Source organism: Phocoena sinus, chromosome 3 (assembly GCF_008692025.1).
Source record: "Phocoena sinus isolate mPhoSin1 chromosome 3, mPhoSin1.pri, whole genome shotgun sequence".
NCBI lineage: Eukaryota > Metazoa > Chordata > Mammalia > Artiodactyla > Phocoenidae > Phocoena > Phocoena sinus.
The window spans coordinates 165,189,963-165,212,430 of NC_045765.1; the positions used below are offsets into that span (position 1 = coordinate 165,189,963).

Sequence of the window (22,468 nt, forward strand, 5' to 3'; positions counted from 1 at the left end):
CCAAGCCTGGATTAGGCACCTGAACCATCATGCCTCATCTCATGGTCCACATTTCCATGTGGCTGTGGATTCCCACAGCCACCACGCTTGCTCAGAAGTTCAAAACTTCCAACTGACTGCAAGCTCAATAAATATTTAGTAAGTAAAAGGGCAGAAGGATTCCTACTTCTCCCTTGAAAAAATTCACTTATCAAAAAGGTTGCTAATTTTCAAGCCATAACCCACATTAACTAAGATTACATGGCCATCACAATTATTAATTCAACATGTAATTGGGTACCAATGATGGGCTAAACGTCTTGTTTATTCCTTTATTCAAGGAAAGGAAACAGACAATAAACCTGTGCAGACCTAAAAATGGAGTTAGGGCTGTGGTCTGACACCAGGTACTCAAAATACACTTTTCCAAACCAGCCAGTAGAGGGAACTGTTGATTGGAAATATCAGGTCCCAGCAGCACTGAGGAAGAGAACAGATTCTTCGTCCCCATCCAGAGGAGGGGAAAATGCACAAGGGGAGAAGAGGGCAGGCAGCACAGACAGGCTTTCCTCTAGTCTGACCGAGGAGCAGGGCCAGCTGCTGCGAAGGAGGTGGCATTGCTGTGCTCAGTCAGAAAGGCTCCAAAAAACGGAGTTTATGGGAAAAGGCGAGGTGATGCTAGGAAACCTCAGAGACGTGCCAAGTTCTAATGTACTTAAAACAGTAGAAACCGAGTAAAAGGAAAACACCAAAAATCCATAAAAATCGCAATGAAGTCAGACTAGAAATCTTGATCGGCTGTAGTGATAATAAGATAAATACAATGAAGAGGCGTTGGCCTGCCTCAGGCCAAGTCATACGTTCTCCTCGGAAGCGGGACACTCCCCAAATCCAGTTCACAATTCAGAACACACACAGGCAGCCTGAGCCTGCCAGCCACTCCTGGGAGCCTCACCGCCACCCTGTCCCCAGCAAACAAGTGACATGAATAATGCCAGGCTGGCTCTCAGTGCATTTCTTCCAAAATCTTAAAGATAAGTTCAAGGAATAACAAGTTTTAAGGATGCACCAGAGGTTACTTGTACTGAACCAGCTTGATATTATCACCAGTTCGGAAGGACCCCTGCAGTTCTCTCACTTCATCTTACTCCTGCTCTTCTGTTCAAGGGGAAGAAGAAACGGAGAAAGTAAACACCTAACGCCATCCCTGGGGCGTGTAATTCATTTCTTTGGTTATATCCTACTTTATACTTTTGTTAGGGGAAGTAAGGTAGAAATTGAAATTACTGGCTGAATGAGATTTAGGGATTATTTGAGGCTTTATTTTCATATATCCTCTCCATGGTAAAGGCCTAGTTTAGATTCAGCTGTATCTTTATTCTGCATAAGGACCTGAGAAGGTGAGACTTCGCAGAGAACACGGCCAGGCAGACCCAGGCATCTGCATCCTCATTTACACTCCCGACTCTCAGACGAGCTACACAGCTGCGATATCAAATAATAGAAACATGTGGTCACTTTACAGTTTTCCTTAACCACACAGATTCTGCGGGGGCCAAAGGTGACTGAGGTCACTCCACCGCCCTGGCCAGCGATTTGTTTTGCCTGGGGCAGGGTGTGTGATGCAACCCTGCCCTGTAACTGAAGCTGTGCTGGAGGCTTCTGGAGATGTTTTCCCGTCTTAGACAGGGATTTGTTCCTCCTTCCTGAAGCCTCCTGTGCTGTAACGTGAAGCCACGCTGCTTGGAGCTGCCAGGCCATCTTGGGACCATGAGGCAAAAGGTCAGGAGCATTTCTGAGAAGCCGGCTCCAGGTCCTGACATCAGGAAGCCATGCAATGAAGCAACCCCCCAACTGTTGCCTTCAGACACATCATGTTGCAAGAGAAGACTGTTTCCTCATCGTTGAAGCTTGTTTTGTTGGGTATTCAGTAGACGGCACCCAAAAGCACCGTAGCAGATCCTAGGCTCCAATAAGAATCAGGGAAACACAAAGAGCAAGCGAAGTCCATTTTGAGTTGACAAACTCTCAACCCTTGGGAACGTGGTGGGAAATATAAATTGGTACAGCTTTTCCTAAAGGCCACTCGGCAGGGGCTACGTAAATGTGCACATTTAAAAGGTGGGCGTCCTTTGATGAAGCGGTTGAGTTCTAAGAATCTATCTGTGCATTTCTTCTCTTTCCTTCTCTGCCCTGTTCTGACCGCCACAGACCACACCTGCCGGGTTCCTTAGCCCTGAAGTCTCAGGTGTGACTGAGCAGGGGCCCGGTGGAAGGAGGGCGGGTATGAGCCCCTGTCCCCTGCCTACCTCCCTCCTCGAGTGGCTCAGGTGTCCCAGGTCCCAGCTCCTGGGGGCAGCCTTCCCGGGCTCTCTCCCTCCCCAGGGCCTGCCCCTGAGCTCTGCTGCCACCTCTACTCACAGCCCCCTTACCCATTCCTCAGCTTAGACTCTGAGCGCACCTGCCGCTCCGCCTGTTTCCGGCCGGGATGCTGACAGGTACACCCTCCTCAGAGATGCGCCCCTCGTCCCCAGCCCGTCAACACAAAGGGCTCCACTCCAGCATGGTCTGAAACAGCCTCATTCAGAAACCCGTGCACACTAGACTTTAAATTTGGGAGACGGGGTTACGTGTGCCCTTGCCCGCCCTGTAGACCCAGCACTTAGCACAGCCCTTGGACATGAAGTGACTGCTGAATAAATATTTGTTTTAAAAGAGGATCTTGTGGGGCTTCCCTGGTGGCACAGTGGCTGAGAGTCCACCTGCTGATGCAGGGGACACGGGTTTGTGCCCCGGTCCGGGAGGATCCCACACGCCGTGGAGCGGCTGGGCCTGTGAGCCATGGCCGCTGAGCCTGAGCGTCCGGAGCCTGTGCTCTGCAACGGGAGAGGCCACAACAGTGAGAGGCCCGCGTACCGCAAAAAAAAAAAAAAAAAAAAAAAGAGGATCTTGTACAGAATGGATTACCGAACTGTCTCAGTTACTGGACTCGGGGGACACGGCCCCGAACACACCATCACTCGGGTGTGCCGCTGTAAGAGGCAGGGAAATCTCGTGTACACAAGTCTACATGGAAAGATCCCCTAGATAGACTGAGTGAAAAAAATTAGAGTCACAGTCTCTACAGAATTACCCCATTCACGGAAATAAAAGGTGCGTGCACACCCTTTGTGCTTAAAAGGAGAGAGAGTTCTGGAAACGTAACCAGCTGGAACGTGGTCAGTCAATGAGAGAATTGGGGAGAGTGAAAAGGGACTTCTTTTTTTTATATAATAATACTTCTGTGGTGATTTTTCACTGTCAGCATGTATTACTAGACATCTTTTGGAATTAAGACATCATCAAATAAATAAAGCTGGTTATGGAACTGGATTAAAACGGGACATCATTTGATTCTATCAGCTGAAAGCCCGAACAGCCTCTCTTTGGTCAAACAGTACATGAAAGTCATGAGCAGATGTTCAGCTGCTTTCCTTTACTCCCCCTTTGATTTAGTGACAGCTCTGTGTCCCTCCGACATCTCACCCAGGTCCATGAACTACCCCTACCCCACCCCACCCCTGGCTCTTATACCCACTGACAGGCACCCTGGGTCATCATTCGGTATAGGAACATGGAAAGCCCCAGTTCTCAGAGTGAGGTCCCCAGACCAGCGGCATCAGCATCACCGGGGAACTCACTGAAAGGCACAGTCTCGAGCCCCACCCCAGACCTACACAATCCAGAACTCCTGGGGTGGGGCCCAGAAATCCGTGTTTTAACCAAATCTGGGTTAAAACATAGATTACCCACCTGTGGGTGACAGCGATCCCGCTTGTAACCGAGCAGGACCCTATGAGGCCTTCACGGGACAGACCACCACCCCCTGTGTCCTCTGCCTTCCTCTTGTTGGTAGAAAAACTTTAGCCTCGGGGTCCTCCCCCGAGTTCCAAAGAACAAATTTAATCAGAGAAGTGAGAAAATGCAGAAACAAAGGAAAACAGGCAAGCAAGACAAATTAATAATGGTTTCGCCATTAAACAAAGTCAAGGCCCTTGAGTTCCTCCTCAAGGGCTACAGACGATAGAATCTGAGCCACGTCCTTTAAGCTATTTTGCAGATACCTAAGTCCCCACCAGGTGGGAGAAGTTAACCGTATGCTACCCACAGGCATGTAGACCCCCAGATGGGTCGGATCCAGAAGGTTGATGATGTTGACTCCCAGTTTCTTCCCACCAGCCAATCAGAAGAGCGTACACGAGCTGATCACACACCCCACAGCCCCTTCCCTCACCCTGTCTTTAAAAACCTCTCCCTGAAGGCCTCTGGGGAGTTCGGGCCTTTTAAGCACTAGCTGCCTGGACTCCTTGCTGGGTGCCTGCAATAAACGCTGCCCTCTCCTCCACCACACCTGGTGTCAGGACACTGGCCTTACTGACTGCGGGCGAGTAGACCCAAGTTTGGTTCAGTAACAAGCTCAAGGCTGTGCTCTCAGAGAGGGAAGCAGCCCCGTGAGGTCACGACCTCCACCTGCGGCAATAAATTAGGGAAAAATCGCTTCCTTACACGGAGGCAATTAAGAGAAAGAAGGACAAGCTTTCTAATTGGACTTCTTCTAAAGTAGTACAAGAACCATACTCCCCCTCCTTCCCCTCCCCCTAAACATTCAATCCTAAAGCTCCGGTGGGCAGAGCCAGGAGGCCTCCCCACCCCCAAAGCCCTGGGTGGGTGTCCCAGGGCTCAGAGCCCCCGTGGAGGGAGCGGGGACCACGCAGAGGTGAGAGTGGTTAAGAAGCAGACACTACAGACAGAACTTGGACGAATCAGTCAATAGGCCGAGGATCGTGGAAGCCAGGAAAAAGAGAAAATACGTTACAGTATTTTGTTTCTATAAAAGAAGATGGAAAGGAACTTATCTACGCATCCAGTCGTTAACAATGGTTATTACCTCTAGAAAGTAAAATGGGAAAGAACTAAGAGTGAGGAGGTAAGAGATCTTCACCCTTAAGTTTAATTGCTTTATGTGTTTAACTGCTTACGTGTTGTTTTTTTCCAAACATCGTGTATCGTTTTCTACGATCAGCTTATAAGAACATCAGCAAGGCTGAGTGGAGAAAGCACCCAGGACGGCCACCACGTTGCCAGCCTCCTGCACGATCCGGTCTGGGTCACATCCCCACCCCCCTGCCACGCCCTCACCTCTGGTACCCATATACTTAAACACACCCCAGCCATGTGAGTCCTGCCAACTGCCCTCCAGTCTAACTCTGTCTGGAGGGGAGGCTCCACCGGGGACCACCAGTGCTCTTGAGGTCACAGCAGGAGGGCCATGAACACAGGAGTCTTGTCCCCTGTCGAGTTTCCCGCCCATGACCAAAGCAATAGGGAGAAGCCTTGTCGGTACTAGAAACCACAGAAGGACACCATCCACTGGCCAGAATTCCAGAAAGGAATTTCTGTCAGAGGCAGTGGAGACAGGAGCCAGCTGTAGGGAAGGATGGGGCATTACAGGGTTCTGATTTTGTTTCTGTTTTTAACTTTTAATTTTATATTAGGGCATAGCCGATTATGTTGTGATAGTTTCAGGTGACTCAGCCATACATATACATGTATCCATTCTCTCCCAAACTCCCCTCCCACCCAAGCTACCAGATAACATCGAGCAGAGTTCCCTGTGCTGTACAGTAGGTCCTTGTTGGTTATCCATCTTAAATATAGCAGTGTGTACGTGTCAATCCCAAACTCCCTAACTGTCCCTTCTCCCCACCCTTCCCCCCTGGTAGCTATAAGTTCGTTCTCAAAGTCCATGAGTCTGTGCATTACATGTGTTTGAGTAGACCTGGGGCAACTCCAGCAGTGTCCCAGGGAAAAAGGGGGGCTGCGGGGATGCACAGAGACCCACTGATGCCATTTCCAATGCCCAGGCACATGAGCCAAGCAGGAGACCTCAGGTGCTCCCACGCCCAGCTCCTGCGGCCAGCAGAAATGACACCAGGTAGGGGTGTGTGGTGCTCAACCTTGGCCGGCATAGACCGCTGCCCCACCGCACGCCTGCAGCCCAGGGACGGGAGCCGCCGCTGTGACTGCCCTCAGCCCCACCTGGATTTCTCCCTCTGCACCCCAGGCCTCAGACCCAGAGCCTGGAAAGCACATGCAGCCCTTTCCTTCTCCCTTTGCTGGGCCTCTCTCTAACCCTGAAAGGACCTGTGTCATCTTTGACTTAAATAAACCAGTTCAGGGAAGCACAGGCTCTGCTTAAAGATGAGCGTTATGGACTACACGTTGTATTCCTCCAAATTCCTATGTTGAAGCCCCGAGCCCCCAACGTGACTGTACTTCGAGATGGAGCCTTTGAGCGGGTAACTTAAGGTTAAATGAGGTCAGAAGACTGGTGCCTGATCCAATAGGACTGGTGTCCTCATAAAAGGAGACACCAGAGACCTGGATCTTGCTCTCTCCACCGTACAAGAACACAGCAGGAAGATGTCACATGCTTGCCAGGAACCAAATGGTCCAGCACCTTGACCTTGGACTTCCAGCGTCCAAAACTGTAAGAAATAAATTTCTGTTGTTTAAGCTCCCAATTTATGGTATTTTGGTAATAGCAGCCCAAACGGGCTAAGACATAAATATTCTCATGAAGAAAAAAATAAATTTAACCCAAAGAATAGCATAAAAACAAACTGATGAAGAAATATGAAGCATTTCCACAGATCCTGGAGTAAAAGATAGAAAAGAAAAAAACAATGATGAGAGAAAGCTGTGACGTGAGGACCTAACCTACACCTAAGAGGGAACCCCAGAAAGCAAAAACAAAGCAAGGCAGATGCAGTGTTCAAAGAGATAACAGATAAGTGTTCCCTGAAGTAAAAATATGCCTAATATAAGTCAAACACAGAGAGCAGGAATGGAAATATACGATAATGACAGTTGGGGGTTTTTTTTGTTGGTGGTGGTTGGTTGGGTTCTTCTCAAGGATAGGGGGCAGGAGATCTTTATACGCTGAGAAACAGGGTATCAACAAAGACAAAAATTAGGCTGGACTCAGACTATTCCTCTGCAACACGAAATTTTTTTTTAAAAAAAAGCAAAAGACAAGTTGTTATTTTCTGAATGAAAACAAAATAAAAACATTTTCAAATAGGCAAGAATTCAGAAAGTGCCTCATGGGTATTAAACAACCACTAATATCCCTACACACATAAAGAGCCCTCGCAAATCAATAAGTAACCTCGCCTTCCTGTACTTTCTCATACTCCGGGATGAGACTCGTGCTCTCGTCCATGCCTTGGCCCTGCTGCTCAGGAACGCCTGGCATCCCTTCTGTATTCCGGCAGGGACTGGAGTCTGACACTCCACACTTTCCTCCTGCCGTGAAGACCTCTTACTTAGATGGCTCAGCATTTCAAAGGCCTGGGGACCGAGTGGAGGCAACGTTTCTCCGACCACCGCTCCTTTCATGTACACCCCTCTGAGCTGGCGTTCCAAAGGCTGAAAGCCAGCCCAGACCCACCTCTCCCCTACAGCCCCCCATCACGACCACCAGAACCTGAGCCTTCTGCCACTCAGCTTCTGCTCCCTCTCTGCTCTCTGAAACAGCCTCTGTGCCCACCAGGATCATCTCGCCCATCACCACACACCCAGCCTCACGCCACTCAAATGCATTCCCTCGCATTGTATCTAGACTCTTGATGACCTGGTCCCCTGCCTCCTCGTGGGGCCACCCCTCCCCCATCCTAGACACACATGGTCCTTGGCTCTTCCTAAGACATGCCTGGCTCCCTATTGGTCCTGAAGCTCTGTGGTGCATCGGCTGGCATGGCCTCGCTCTGACCTCTGCAATGCCCAGCTCAATGCCCACCCCCTCCACGACCCGTGTCCCAAACCACCAGGCTAGACGGGGTGTTCTCACGCCAAGGCTCTCAGTGCACCCGTTCATCAGAGCCCCATCAGATGGCCATTTAGCTGGACAATTACTCAAGGGCAGCAGTGCCCTTCACTTCACCACCCCTGGTCCCTGCCCAGGTTCTTGGCCAGTGGGGGTAATGAGTGATAAGGTCACGGTCACTGAACGCCTCTCACAATATCCTTTTACTCTTTTGCTGTTCAGGACGTTGTGCACCTGGGCTTTCAAAGTCTGGAGTGCCTCCATGCAGGGAAAGCTTCACGCCCTGACACCTGACGAGGTGGACGTGTGTGAGCACAGCCCTGACACCTGGCTAAGTTTGGGGGGTTTTCTGCCTTAGGCTTCTCGATTGAAAAGCAGGTGAGCACAGACTACTTCCCGTTATGGGGACAAAACTGCAAGATGCTGAGTCTCTGCTTCCCCTGGGCTCCGCAATCAGTCACCCACGCTGGATTAGACACAGGGGCCTGTGATGCAAGACAGGACAGGGAAGTCCCCCTTGGGTGGCAGCGGCAGAAATTCCCTTTCCACAATCAACACGCTGTGTGGTTTGGGGCATTTTCTGCAGCGTCCCGGCCCTGAGTCTGGTTCTCAACAACTCTCAGCAACGGTGACCCACATTCTTTAATAAACAAACGCCTTTTCTTCCTAACTCAGCCAGGAGTAGCTTCTCTGCTGGAAACTGAGAACCTGAGTGATGCAACAGACGTAATCTTGACGGCCAAGAATTTTAAAAGTGGTCTATTACAAACCCGGTTAGTACCATGGTTACAAAGGAAGTGCAGTTCTGAAGGGACAAGCAGAGTTTCATGTTTGTCCCCAAAATGTCCGAGTACAATTCCAGAAGAGGAGAGCTGTGCACAGGGCACTTGGCAATGCTGGCATAAGGACCACCTCTGGAGATGAACATCCCAGGACGAAGTTCACCTACCCTTTACAAGGTGCTCTCACTACCAGCCTCACCTTGTTACACTGATACACTCTCCGCAAGAAGCCCCTGGTTTCCTTTACATCCCCAAGCCAAGTGCAAGGTTACCTCATAAACATGTCCACTTTTATACATTCACTGTCACTAGTGCCTCTTCCACTCATGAGTTCACCAGCATCTCCCAGATCCCGGGAGCACAGGGTGGGGTGCAGTGCTCTGGGGTAGGGGACGTGGAGCTGGCTTTCTGGTGCAGCTTCACGTTCAAAGACTTCGGGCAGTTTCAGAGCTAGCTCTGCCCCACGCTGAGTCCTGCACTAGTGCGTAAACTGCACTTGGAACAGACAGCAGACCTGACTCCCTACTAGGTCTATTCCTTTTGCTCTCACCTTTGTGCTCTGTCGCCTGTGCTTAGTCATGCTGGCTCTGCACCTTTTGTAAAAGAATGTTGCCTACAGCCTGAAATATACAGGATAGCTCATTCTCCAGGCCCTGACCTTTAAAGGTGTGACACTTTCCCAACCACGTAGAGATAAAAAGTTGCAAAACAGAAAACAACAACTGTCTTGTTGGAGGTTTATAGGAACATTGTGACCAGACCTGCTCAGACAGCTGCAAGGACAAAGGATTCTGGCAGGAAGAAGTTTCCAACAACCAGCCACACTCCCTCCCCTTTTAGTATAAAAGAAGCCTGAATTCTAACTCACGGAAGACGGTTCTTTGGGACACTAGTCCACCTGCACCGTCCTCTTGGTCTGCTGGTTTTCTGAATAAAGTCACTGTTCCTCACCCTAACACCTCACCTCTGGGTTGACCGGCCTGTCATGCAGAGAGCAGTATGAGCTTGGACTCAGCAACACACTGTCCCAAACACACAGAGAGAATGTCACCCACCTTCAGCCCTTTCCTTGTCCCTCTTAGCAGTAAAGCACGACCTCTGATCAACTACATCCTTCTGCCGTCAATCTCAGGAGCGAGGTCAAGTGCAGCCCCCAGCACCACTGCCTGGGAGGGAAGAGAAGCTGGGTCTTACCTGCCTGTGCAGCTGTGATTAGGGCCGTGTTGCCCTCGCTGTCCTGCCAGTTGACGTCAACGTGGGGGCAGTCTGCTAAGACCACCACAGTATCCACAAAGCCGTGGTAGCAGGCGACAATGAGGCCGGTCTAAAAATGAAGAGGGAAGCAGGTCAGAGGGCAAGAGCAAGCATCACCACCCAACAGCAGCATGCATCCCCTGCCCTGCTGGGCACGACGGGCAGGAGTGAGGTGAGGACCCAGTCCGGGTGCTCAGCACCAGGTTAGAGCAGCTGGCCATGGTCCATTCGCAGGTGTGTGCTGAGCGCTGCGAAGAGCGAGGTGCTATGCTTGGAAATTCAGGGACAAAGACCCCGCCCTCGGGGTGTTCCATTCTAACGGGAGGAAGAGGCATCAACTACAGACCTAAGGTGTAAGTGTTTTATAAAGTAGACTGGATCAGGGCAGTTGTGAGCCCCGGGGCCACGCGGCTCAGTCTGGAACAGGTGCTGGGGCGGGCTCACTGAGATGGGGCGCTGGGCACAGACCAAGGAGGTGGGGGAAGACGCCAAGGGGACCTGGAGGGGGAGGGGCAGGCAGAAGGCCACGCCTGGCTGCCCAGGGACCAGCCTGGAGGCTGGTGACCACAGGTGGCCTCAGTGGCCAGAGCAGGACTGGAGTTTGCTCTGAGCGAGATGGGGAACGTTTGGGGCAGTCCGCTGTCAATAGTTTGCATCAATTCTGGCTGCTGGGTGGAAAACAGACTCTAAGAGTGGGAGTACGGAGACCAGGTGGGGCGGTGGTGACCCCCTTTCCTGGCACACAGCCCCTAAAACCCTCAGAGTTTGCTTTTTGGATGCTAACGAGATGACTCTTGGTGGCTTCAGGATGGGGGCTGGTCTCTAGGAGAGCTTATTAGAAGGTTAGATCTTTAAGCTCCACTGCCCCTCCCACCCCTACTCCTACCTCTGGGGTGGGGAGGAGAGGGTGGAAAACTGAGTCCAAGGACTAATGGCCAATGATGTAATAGCTGAGCAAATCATACCTACTTGATGAAACCCCCATAACATCCTAAACAAGGGGGTTCAGAAAGCTGCTGGGTTGGTGAACATACAGAGGTGCCAGGAGAGAGCATGGAAGCCCCGCACCCCTCCCCCATGCCTGGTCCCGTGCTTCTCTTTCATCTGGCTGTTCCTGAGTTACAGACCTTATAATAAAGCAGCAGCAGGATGTAAAGCACTTTCCCAAGTTCTGTGAGTCGTTCTAGCAAATTACTGAACCCGAGGGGGGGCTGCGGGAAATCCCAGATTTATAGCCAGTCAGGCAGAAGGTGGCCCGTGGGTCCTGTGACTAGCATCTGAGCTGGGGGCAGTCTTGGGGGACTGAGCCCTTAACCCATGGGGTCCTTGCTGACTCTAGATAGTGTCAGAATTTAACTGAATTTTTAGACACCCTGCTGGTGTCGGAGAACTGGTGTGGAAAAACGACATGGATTTGGTGTCACAGAAAACCCCAACGCTTGACATCAGGAAAAAGAAAACACCACAGGGTGTTTTTTTCTGCAGATGCTGGACAGGCGATGACAGTGGTCATCATGCACCAGGAAGCAGGACGAGAACCCCACGTGCTGGCACCCTGACCACAGATTTCTAGCCTCCAGAACTGTGAGAAATAAATTTCTGTTGTTAAGCTGCCCATTTTACGGTATTTTGTTATAGCATCCCAAGCTGATTAAGTCACCTTGTCACAAAGGATTCGGTGAGATCCTAAAATTCAACCCAGGGTAAGAATTCAAGATCCAGAGTTAATGATCAAGAGACTCTGAGCCCTGCCAGCTGCACCCACCAGCGCTCGGGGACGCAAACCTTAAGTTTAGGGCAATCCCACAGTGGCCCAGCTCTATTTTTACCAGATTTTTAATAAGAATGTAATTGTTCATGGAATGAGGAGAGGGCATGGGCAACCCCTCACGCTTATCTCAATAAGGCTCCCAGTTGCCTGCCCAATATATTAAATGTCAAATAATAGAATTTTTAAAGTTTTAGAGAATACCATTCATTTTTTAACACTGACATACATACTACAGCAAAGTGAACTGTATAATTCTGTGACTATAGTAAAGGCTATCTAATACCTTCCTGCCTGTGCATTCTTTGAAATAGGTCATTCTATCTACAGAATGAAATGTTTCACAATAATTTAATTTTAAGGAGAAACAAGCATGGAGTCAGCCCAGGCAGGCTCTACTTCTAAGTTTTCAGTGTCTCTGATAACCAGAGGTCACTGCCACCAACACCTGCATCCTCCCAGCTAACTTGTCAGCTCACTGCTACATACATGGTCCAGAAAACTTGGGATTCCCCGCATCGTAAATGCTGCAGTCTCACTCTGAGTTTCTTTGGATGACAGTATTTCTCGAATATTCTACAATCATCTCCTGACTTATAAATGAGGCATGTTGTACAAAATGTAGCCACTTCCTTTTTATATATTTCCACAAGGAGCTCATAGTTACTACAGAAAACAAATCCAGAAACATATATTAGAAAAAAAATTTTCAGTCCAGACACACAATCTCACACACACACACACACACACACACACACACACACACACTTTTAAAAAAAATTTTAAACCAAAACACAGGATTATTTCCTATATGTTTGTCAGGAATATACAGCAACATCTACCAATAAAAGTAATTCTGTGTCAACATTTCCAGCGGCTGTGGGGTATCATACATATTGCAGAATCTTAGTTATTTAATGGATCCCTATTCTTGGACTCTGAGATTTTTTTCCTGTTTTTCTCTATTATGAGTCAAACCTGCAATGAAAATTCCTAGAGCTGAGGCTGTGTGCATATCATTTCTTATTTTCTCAGAGGACATTCTTAGAAGCTGTATTTCTGGATTAAAGGAAAGAGTTATTCTGAAAGTTTTTTAACACATATTTCAAACTCACCCTACAGAAACATCTCAAAGGACATCTACTTTCACCAATCCTGCCAACCCAACCATTAGTTACGGATTCCAGGGAATTCCCTGGTGGTCCAGTGCACTTTCACTGCTGAGGGCCCAGATTCAATGCCTGGTCAGGGAAATAAGGTCCTGCAAGCCACGTGGTATAGCCAAAAAAAAAAAGGATTCCGGTTAAAAGGAAGACTTCCCTTTGGCAGGTAATAAATAAAGGGATGCTCTCCGGGGCTCCTGAAGTTCCTGGTTCTTTTGGAATCAGCCTCACCTCCACTTCTTCCTATCCCAATCAAAAGGGGATCTGTTTCTAGAACCACAGCCCCTTCCAGCCCCTAAGGTAAGCCTTCCCTAAATGTGAAGTAAGCCCCTTCTGATGGTGGCCTTGGAAATCTTAGCATAACCTTAGGTCAGAAATGAAGATTATCAGGAAAAAAACATAGATAATGCAATTTAAGGACTCAGGATAAAATGGTATTGAACACAGAAGTAGCAGCTCTAGTCTCCACAGAGACTTCCATTACTACTAAAAATCATTACCTTTATTACCTATTTTCTGGGAATCTGTTCCAAACGGCTGACATTTCCTTTTTTTTTTTTTTTTGCGGTACACGGGCCTCTCACTGTTGTGGCCTCTCCCGTTGCGGAGCACAGGCTCCGGATGCGCAGGCTCAGCGCCCATGGCTCACGGGCCCAGCCGCTCCGCGGCATGCGGGACCCTCCCAGACCGGGGCACGAACCCGTGTCCCCTGCATTGGCAGGCGGACTCCCAACCACTGTGTCACCAGGGAAGCCCTGACATTTCCATTTTTAACACTGGTGTTTAGCTATAACTTAAACTCTGTTTTGGCTGGGTCATCTTGGTGCCCCCGACGGGAAGCTGGGAGGGGAGCTACAATCTTTAGCAACCCCTGACCATGGCCTCCCAAGACCATTCAACAAAGGACCTGTCACAAAGGAAAGTACTGTCCACCCGCCGAATCATCAGAAACCCACTAGCACGTGGTTCCCTGAAGCCACAGACAGCTTATTTTTTAAATTACAAACAAAGCATTCATGAGAACAAAATATTATTATTAAGGGAAAAAAAAAGTAAGGTACCTATAAGTGGAAGCCCCCATTTAGAGGTCAGCTAGAAACTCTAGGCCCTCGAAATACAGCCCTAATTTTCAAAGCCTACATACAGTGGAAAAGTCAGAGCAATGATAACAGAATAAAGTTGAGATGTTTCTGCTTCAAAATTGTAAGCATTTGTACATGAAAAACCAAAGATAAACAAACCAAAGCCCTATTCCTTGTAGGAAGAAAGGATGATATAACACTAGGATTCAAACAACATCATTTATTACATTAACAGATTAAAGGGGAGGGTGAAGAAAGAAGATCATCGTCTAAGTGTGTTAAACCTCTCAATACACACACACACAGACACACACACTAGCAAATGCACAGAAACATCTGGAAGGATTGCACCAAAATACTGAATTAGCATCCTCTGTAGAAGAAAGGGGAATAGAGGTCTGTTAGTTTTATGTGTACCCAGATATTTGGTCAAACGTTACTCCAGGTGTTTCTGTGACAGTATTTTTGGGATGATATTAACATTTAAATCAGTAGATGCTGACTAAAGCAGATTACCCTCCATGACGTGCGTGGGCCTCATCCACTCAGTTGAAGGCCTGAACTGAAAAAGAATGACACCCCCCCCCGCCCCCGCAACCAGGAAGGAATTCTCCTGGCAGACTGCCCTTGGACTCAAACTACACCTCTCCCCTGGGTCTCCAGCCTGCCAGCCACCCTGCCGATTTTGGACTCGCCCAAGCTTCCACAATTGTGTGAACCAATTCCTTAAAATAAATGTCTCTATCCCCCTATATACAGAGATACAGATATAAATGGACAGCTATGGATAAATCTCACTAACTAGCTGTATCTCTCTAAGAATCAATATATGTATACATGCATCTATCTAACCATGTATATCTCTATATGTCTATAGATACACACCACACAAACACTCTCTACTGGTTCTAGCTCTCTGGTGACCCCTGATTAATACAGGGTAGTTGGGGAAGGAACACTTCAGAGAACTAATTTCACTTTTCACTCCATTTCGGTACCATTAGAATTCTTTAAAGCAAAGCCATATTCGTGAGGAACTTACACGATTTTACTTCACAATGAAAAACAAGAAAGAAAACACGGTGTTTAACAAGAGTCTCATGAGGAAATACAGTTTTATAACAACAACTGTAAACAACTAAAAAAAAGAACCATCTGCGAAGAGGGGAGGGGGGCAGTGGGCAAAAGAAACAGATTGTGACAAACCAGGGGGAGACTGCGGCACCCAGATGCACGTACAAACCCCACAGCCATATGGCACAATAACGGAGTAATTCCCCTGACCATACAGAAGAAACAGGACAGTGGGCATTTCCAACTGTAAGGAAAAACTCTACCATTCATTGTACAACTTTTAGGTTCAGAACCGAGAGTACACTCAGCTACTTGAAAATTGATTTCTATGCCTTTCTCCATAATAATACCACCGACGGGGGCAGGGAAAAGTTTATGTGACTTTATGAAAGAACCTGAGAATTCTGGTCTTCTTAAGCTACACTATGTTTCTAAAAGGTGACCATGCGTCACCGCTACTGTGGGCATAATTTGTTGGGTAAAATGTGTTAGCCATTGTTTCAATAATCTCATTTATGATTGACCACCATGACAAGAAAGTAAAATTCCAGGATGAAAATTTGATCTATGTTGGTTACTGCCAGGTCCCCAGCTCTGAGAACATAGCCTAGGTGATATATACTTGTTGAATAAATGAACGAGGACTAGAGCTTTGGTAAAGTTTCTTCCTAGATGGTAAGTGGATCTGAACTTTGCACCATCGCATTCAATGGCGAGGGCATGGCCGGGACCCTCTGGGCAGCAGGCACTGCCCAACCCCAGCCTGGCACGTACACTTACGGGCACCACTCCTGCACATTTGGTGGAAGGCAAAAGAGCCCAGCAACTATCACAGTAACAATGCCTGAACTTGCGGACTTTAAATAATTCTCATCGAAACTATCACTCTGTAAACGTGGCTTTGGTGTTATGTATCTCATAAAACATTTTGCAGGGAGTTCCCTGGTGGTCCAGTGGTTAAGGACTCCACGCTTCCACTGCAGGGGACCCCGGTTCCATCCCTGGTCAGGGAACTAAGATTCCCACAGTGCCGCACAGTGCGGCCAAAGAAAACCCAACAAACAAAACAAACAAACCAACAAAAACACTTCTGCAGATGTGTGTGACAGGACGTTTTACTCTGAGGATTGTTTCCGGGTTCCTTGAGACATGTTTACAACTGGGATAGCTGATGAGGTCAAGGGGCTGCTGGGAGGTAGTCAGCAAAGCCCATAATCTCAGGAGGACTGTTGATGAGCCTGAAAATCTGTCAGACGGACATAATAAAACAGCTACTAGGCTGGCCTTCTAGTACTAAGGCTGCAGCAAAGTTTCCCTCTGTTAACTTTAAAGGCGATGCAAATTAATACCGGGACTTAAGAAAAGGATATTCCACTGGGGGATGAAGATGCGAATCCAGCATGAAAATAAATTATACCATCTGATCACGGCAAATACAATGGTACAATTATACCATTTGGTCACAGTAAGAGGGATGAGGTCCCCATGAGGGACTGGATTCCTGGTTCAGCCTTGCTCTGTGATGCAGACACACAGACCAGTGCAAGACTGGCTTGGATTTTCCATTCTGAAAGTCTTTTGAAAATACCTTCCGACCATCTAATTAAGCTGTTCTCCCACTGAGATTCTAAAGGGAAGGGGTATCTTATAAAAGCCTTAATAATTCTATTTTCCCATGACATCAGTTCATTATTTCAATGTATTACAGAAAAAATAGTGGGTAATGAGGCTACAAGCCCAGCTCCACAGGCGGAAATCCTTTCCATGGGCCTAACCTCGAATGATCGTGAGAGAGGGCGCCCCCTGTAAGGTGGAGAATCCTAAAACACGCGGCTTGTGAGGAAGCCCACCGTTGCTGCTCTTCAACATCTCACTGAACTATGAAATGGTGTTGTGAAACCCTTCCCGGCTGAGTCAGGGTTGTCGAATGAACCCAACAGCAAAGCCCAAACAGCAGACTTCCCCTCTGCAGTGTCTCCCCAGGCATTCAGATTTGCATGCAATTTACATGCTATGACATCTATTTCCCTTTGAACACACACAAGACTCTTGGAGGTGTGATTTTTAGTATCTTCAGCTGGATTACTCTCTGCACTATGCCATTAGAAGTTCAGAGGGTGAAGGGCATGTCCAGGTCTGGTGCGGAGCGGTTGGGCCTGGGGGTGACCACTTGGCCAGCAGGCAGGTCCCGAGGGGGTCATCGCACTGCAGGGTGTGGCCAAGCACCTCTCAGCAGACAGCTCACAGCGAAGAACCCCACGGAGCGTCCCATGTACACCTTGTGCAGCAAACACTTACCATGGGCTGAGCTGTGCCAGGGCCCATGTCGACACTGGGGAACCAAACAGAACCAGGCACAACACCTAATCACCGGCTGGCACCGGATACTACCGACCCCACGGCGCACTTCAGCAAGTACGCAGGCGTGTTCATCGTGGAAAAAAAAAAAATCCAATACTGAAAAAAACTAAAACAGAAAGTAATATAACAAACACCCATGTCTCATCGGCTACAGTAACAAAAGCTAATATTTTGTCATAATTTCTTCAAACTTCTGTCCAAAGTCAACATTCCAGAAGTAATTCCCTTATGTACCTTTCTCCCCAGAAGCAACCACTATTTGGTGCTGATGGGTTAACCTTCCTGATTTTGCTTTTGATTTTTTACTCTGCATGCATACACCTATACACAATACATAAAACGTAAAGTACTATTTTGTATTTTAAGTATTTATGGAAAATAGTATTTCCACGTACATGTGAGCCTGCAACTTGAATTATTCAGTGCCGGATGGGTGATCTTTCCACATCGTGACTAGTATAGTACCTCCAGAGGTGGGTCCCTCACTAGTCATTTATCCCTTAAACTTACGGACACTTAAGTTGCTTCCAAATTCCCCCAATTGTAAATATGGAGCCCTGGAATGAAAACTTTGATCTGTATCTCCTGATGCACCTAGGCTAGGGCAACCTTGGAATCCGTGCCTAGGTCAGAGTTTCTGGACCACAGAACTATTTTCCTTTGGGGGCCTTTGATAGCTCTTGAGTTTGAGTGGCGGTCCCCTGTAACGTGAGATGTTTAGCTGCATCCCTGGCCTCTACTCACTAAAGGCCAGTAGTATCCCTCACTCTCATTTATGACGACCAAAAATGTCTCCAGACATTGCCAAATGTCCCCTGGGGGGCAAAATCGCCTCTCTGGTGAGAACCCCTGTGATAAGTGGACTAGCTGTGGGTAGAACATGTACCAAAATGCTCTCCAAAGTGACTGCAACTACCTAAACGCCCCCTTCAGTGTGTGAAAGTTACAATTCTCTTCTTTCTCATCAATACCCAGTACTGTGAGTAAACAGCGACTTTTCAACCTTCACCAACTGCATGCGTATACGTTGTTATTGTGTTTTTGACTTGCATTCTCCTGACTAGCAGTCAGATTGCAGATCTAATCAATATGTGTATTGGCCATCTTCAGTGAATAATTTATGTCCTCTGCCCAATTCCTATTGGCTTCTTTTTCTTATTGATCAGCCTGAGTTCTTTATATATTTGCGGTCAGCACTAACCAACAGAAATATAACGGGAGCCACAAATGTAAGCCACATAGTTAAAACTTTCTGGTGGCCATGTTAAGAAAAGCAAAAAGAAATGGGTGAAATTTATTTTAATAATGTAATATTTTATTTAACCCAACATGGCCAAAATATTATGATTTTAACATGTAATCGACATTACAATTTTTCATGAGACATTAATGAAACAATAGGTCCTAAGAAGATGCCCTAAGACGTGCTTAAATTGCCAGGAATAGGTTTTTGTCGCCTAGAAAGGGGCAAAGGGAACTGCTGTGGAGAGTTGTTGCCTCAATAATGTCAAGCTATAAATAATAAATGAACTCAGAGTCTAGCAGCAAAATAAATAGCGGGAAGCTCACCACCTCGTGTGTTCTGCTGTCCTGAGTAAGCCTTAGGATCCTTCCAAAATGTCATTATGGACATTCTCCATTCTCTTTCACCTGTGCTATTGTTGGCATGTAGAGGGTGCATACCCACCCAAGTATGTGATGGGCCAGGAAGGAGCCGGTGAAGGCACGCAACAAAAACTAGATACACAACAAAAACACAAGGACAACTGGTTGTGGTCATTACTAACTGTTCCCACATTATCTACTCCTCCCGCCACGTGGTAGAATTGCGTTTATCACTCCTTTTGGACCTCCGACTGGACTCTCTGATCGGCTGGTGAAATGCAAGCAAAATGGCATGTGTCAGTTCCAGGCACAAGTTTTAAGGAACACTGCAGGACCTGCCACGTTCCCTTTTCTTTTTCTGCCTTGACTCTCCCTGAAGCTGAGAGCCAGAATGTCTCAGGAGCCTTGGTGTGTGCAGGCACAGAGCCCAGAGCCCCACCATCACCTCCAGCCAACCCTCAAGAGCGTGAATGAACAAGAAGCAGGATTTGGTTATTTTAAACGCCAGAGATTTGGGGCTGTATGTTATCACAGTTAACATACCCTATCCAAACATAACTTATTATATAATATGCATAGTAGTGTACATTTATAAATATGTCAATAGTTACTCTTTATTTTTTCCTTGGAAAGAACTGTTCTTTAAGATTATGTCTTTGCTACTTGATTGGGCATAAAACTTACTTTCCTTTGTAAAAATGACAGGGATAGGAACTTTAGGGTTATCTTTTTAATTTCCTTCTTAGTTTGAAAAATAAAAATTTGGTAACCATGTCATGCCACATATTCCAAAAACATCTTACACGAGGCCAGTCCACCAACCGGGGAACCACTGTTCCATGGGTACCATTTAGTGCCTGAGCGTGGTGCCACCCAGGGCTTCTGAACTAAGTCCCTATGGTTGGGTTCTCCCCAGAGCCATCCCTTGTCCCTACCCCTACCTCAGTTTCCTTGCCTCCAAGCCTCTGCAGGTCGTGCAGGCACCTCTGCCTGGGGTGCCCTTCCTCCCACCCTCCAGCCCCCATCACCCAGCCTGCCTGTCGCACGTCCGATTCTCCTCCACATCTTGGTTCACCCCTTTTCTACCCATCTTCTGATGCTCTCATTGGGCTTTCCTGCACACTCCATTCCTCACTGGGAAGTAAGCTCCAAGTGGAGAAAGACCACATCTTTTTAACTTTTCCCCAGTGCCCCATGTCTGCAAGACACTCAATAAGCATTTACTGAATGAATGAAACGCCCCTGAGATGTGTCAGAACCTCCCACCTCGAGCAAGTACTCAACTTACTCTCAACCGAGGTGCTGACACACAATGACATGAGCTCCGGGCTTTTTATCTTACTTCCACCTTCAAGTAAGGAAATGACCTGAGGTCCCAAGAAAACCTCAAAGAAGACAGTTGCCTTTAGTGTGGTAAGTATCGCTCTAAGCTGGTGCTTTTGATTTGGGACTGAATAATAATAGGCATGAAAACAACAGCTACATTCAAAGAAAATGAAAGCCGTTGGAAGGATTCATTTTAGGGACATCAAAAGTACATCAAGGGATCTGTACCTGCAAAAGCCTGAAAACAACCCAAATATACTATACATGGAGATGACGGGCTAATGAAACACACACTCTATGTGGCACTATGTCACCCCCAATAGGAATGAGGCTAAAATTCATGAGCTGATGTGGAAAGATCTTCACAGGGTAGCATTAAGTAAAAATAATAATAACCACAGGTCAGAACAGTGTACATTCAGCCTTTCGTATCCACGGGTTCCACATCCTTGGATTCAACCAACTGCGGATGGAAAATATTTGGGAAAAAATTCCAGAAAGTTCCAAAAGGAAAACCTGAATTGCTGTGTTCTGGCAACTATTTACATAGCATTTACGTTGACTTAGATATTATACATAATCTAGAGATGATTTAAAGTATATAGGAGGGGGACTTCCCTGGTGGGGCAGTGGTTAAGAATCCGCCTGCCAATGCAGGGGACACGGGTTCGATCCCTGGTCCAGGAAGATCCCACATGCCGCGGAGCAACTAAGCCCGTGCGCCACAATTACTGAGCCTGTGCTCTAGAGCCCGTGAGCCTCAACTACTGAGCCCGTGTGCCACAACTACTGGAGCCCAGGTGGCTAGAGCCCGTGCTCCACAACAAGAGAAGCCACCACAGTGAGAAGCCCGCGTGCCACAATGAAGAGTAGCCCCCGGTCGCTGCAACTAGAGAAAGCCCGCGCTCAGCAACGATGACCCAACGCAGCCATAAGTAAATTAATTAATTAAAAAAAAATAAAGTACATAGGAGGATTGTGTAGGTTCTATGCAAATACTACATGATTTCATATAAGGGACTTGAGCATCCATGGATTTTGGTATGCGGGGGGCGGTCCTGAAACCAGTACCCCTCGGATACCAAGGGACAACTGTGTATGATATGACCTCTTTTTGTGTGAACTTCTAAAATGTGTGCATGGCTCTTGCAATGGCACTGTTCATAAAAGATCTTTTATTTTTCTGAAAGAGGATATAAGAAATTTAACTGGCCACCTTCAATCCACGAACTGTGAGAGAGGAGCCTTCAAAGTTGTATTATGTATTTGGGATCTGTTTCAACGTCCTTTCGAGGCACTCACTTATTTTCATTATACAAATAAAGTAATATTGGCAGTGAGGTTACAGGGGATATTTAATTTTTATTCATGCTTTCCTACTTTAAATAAAGAGATGCCTAATAAACTGTTTTAAATAAAGAAATAAACATTACTAAAGATAAAACATATACAATTCTATCAGCAGAATTCTTTCAGCAGCAGGGCTTATCTTTAGATTAGAAGTAGAATAAATTCAAGGTTGTCATAATTCAAAATAATTTCCCTATGGATTAAATTTTGCATAAAATGTGAATTTTACTATCACTAGATTTATAATCTTAGATTGTTAGTGATTTTAGGAAACTACTTTGTTCAACTATAGTCTCTTTTCAAATCCAGTTTTTTATACACACACACACCCACACACACACACACACACACACACACACATCTCCAAATACTTCTAATTCTAATTCATTTATATACTCCTAATGCAAAGGGTATATATCTCAGAAGATTGTCTAATTTTCCCAATAATGACTGTGAGTTTCAGATAGTCCCCTTACAAGTATTCAGTGCTAGAAAACCACACCTGTTAACTAACAGCTGACCTGAAGGCAGGTCAATTGTCATCAATAATAACACGTTCCTCTCACCATTTATTTACTTAATCTTTTTGAAGTCAGCCTTGGAATTTTTACAATGGATACACAAAGCTCAACAGAGACCATTGAAGAGAGAGAGAACAGTTGGAAGAGCAAAATGTAGAAAACCAAATGGAGCAGAAACCACCCTCCCCGATGAGAACGAGCTCCACGGGGTGTGCTGCCCTAGCACCTATCCACACACCAGCGGCCTGGTCTTCCAACCCTAGTCAAGCCTTCAGCTCATACAGCCCCAGCCAACATCTGACAGCAACCTCACGTAGAGACCTTGGGTCAAAACTG

General features: G+C 47.0%; 1 protein-coding gene across 1 annotated transcript in view; it reads right to left on the reverse strand.

Annotated features, from left to right (window-relative positions):
* ANKRD33B (ankyrin repeat domain 33B) overlaps positions 1–22,468 on the reverse strand; it is a 93,358-nt gene that overhangs the window by 36,820 nt on the left and 34,070 nt on the right. Inside the window, exon 2 of the mRNA XM_032625798.1 lies at positions 9,823–9,952. Coding sequence (XP_032481689.1) covers positions 9,823–9,952 — 130 coding nt within the window. The remainder of the gene's footprint in view (positions 1–9,822; positions 9,953–22,468) is intronic.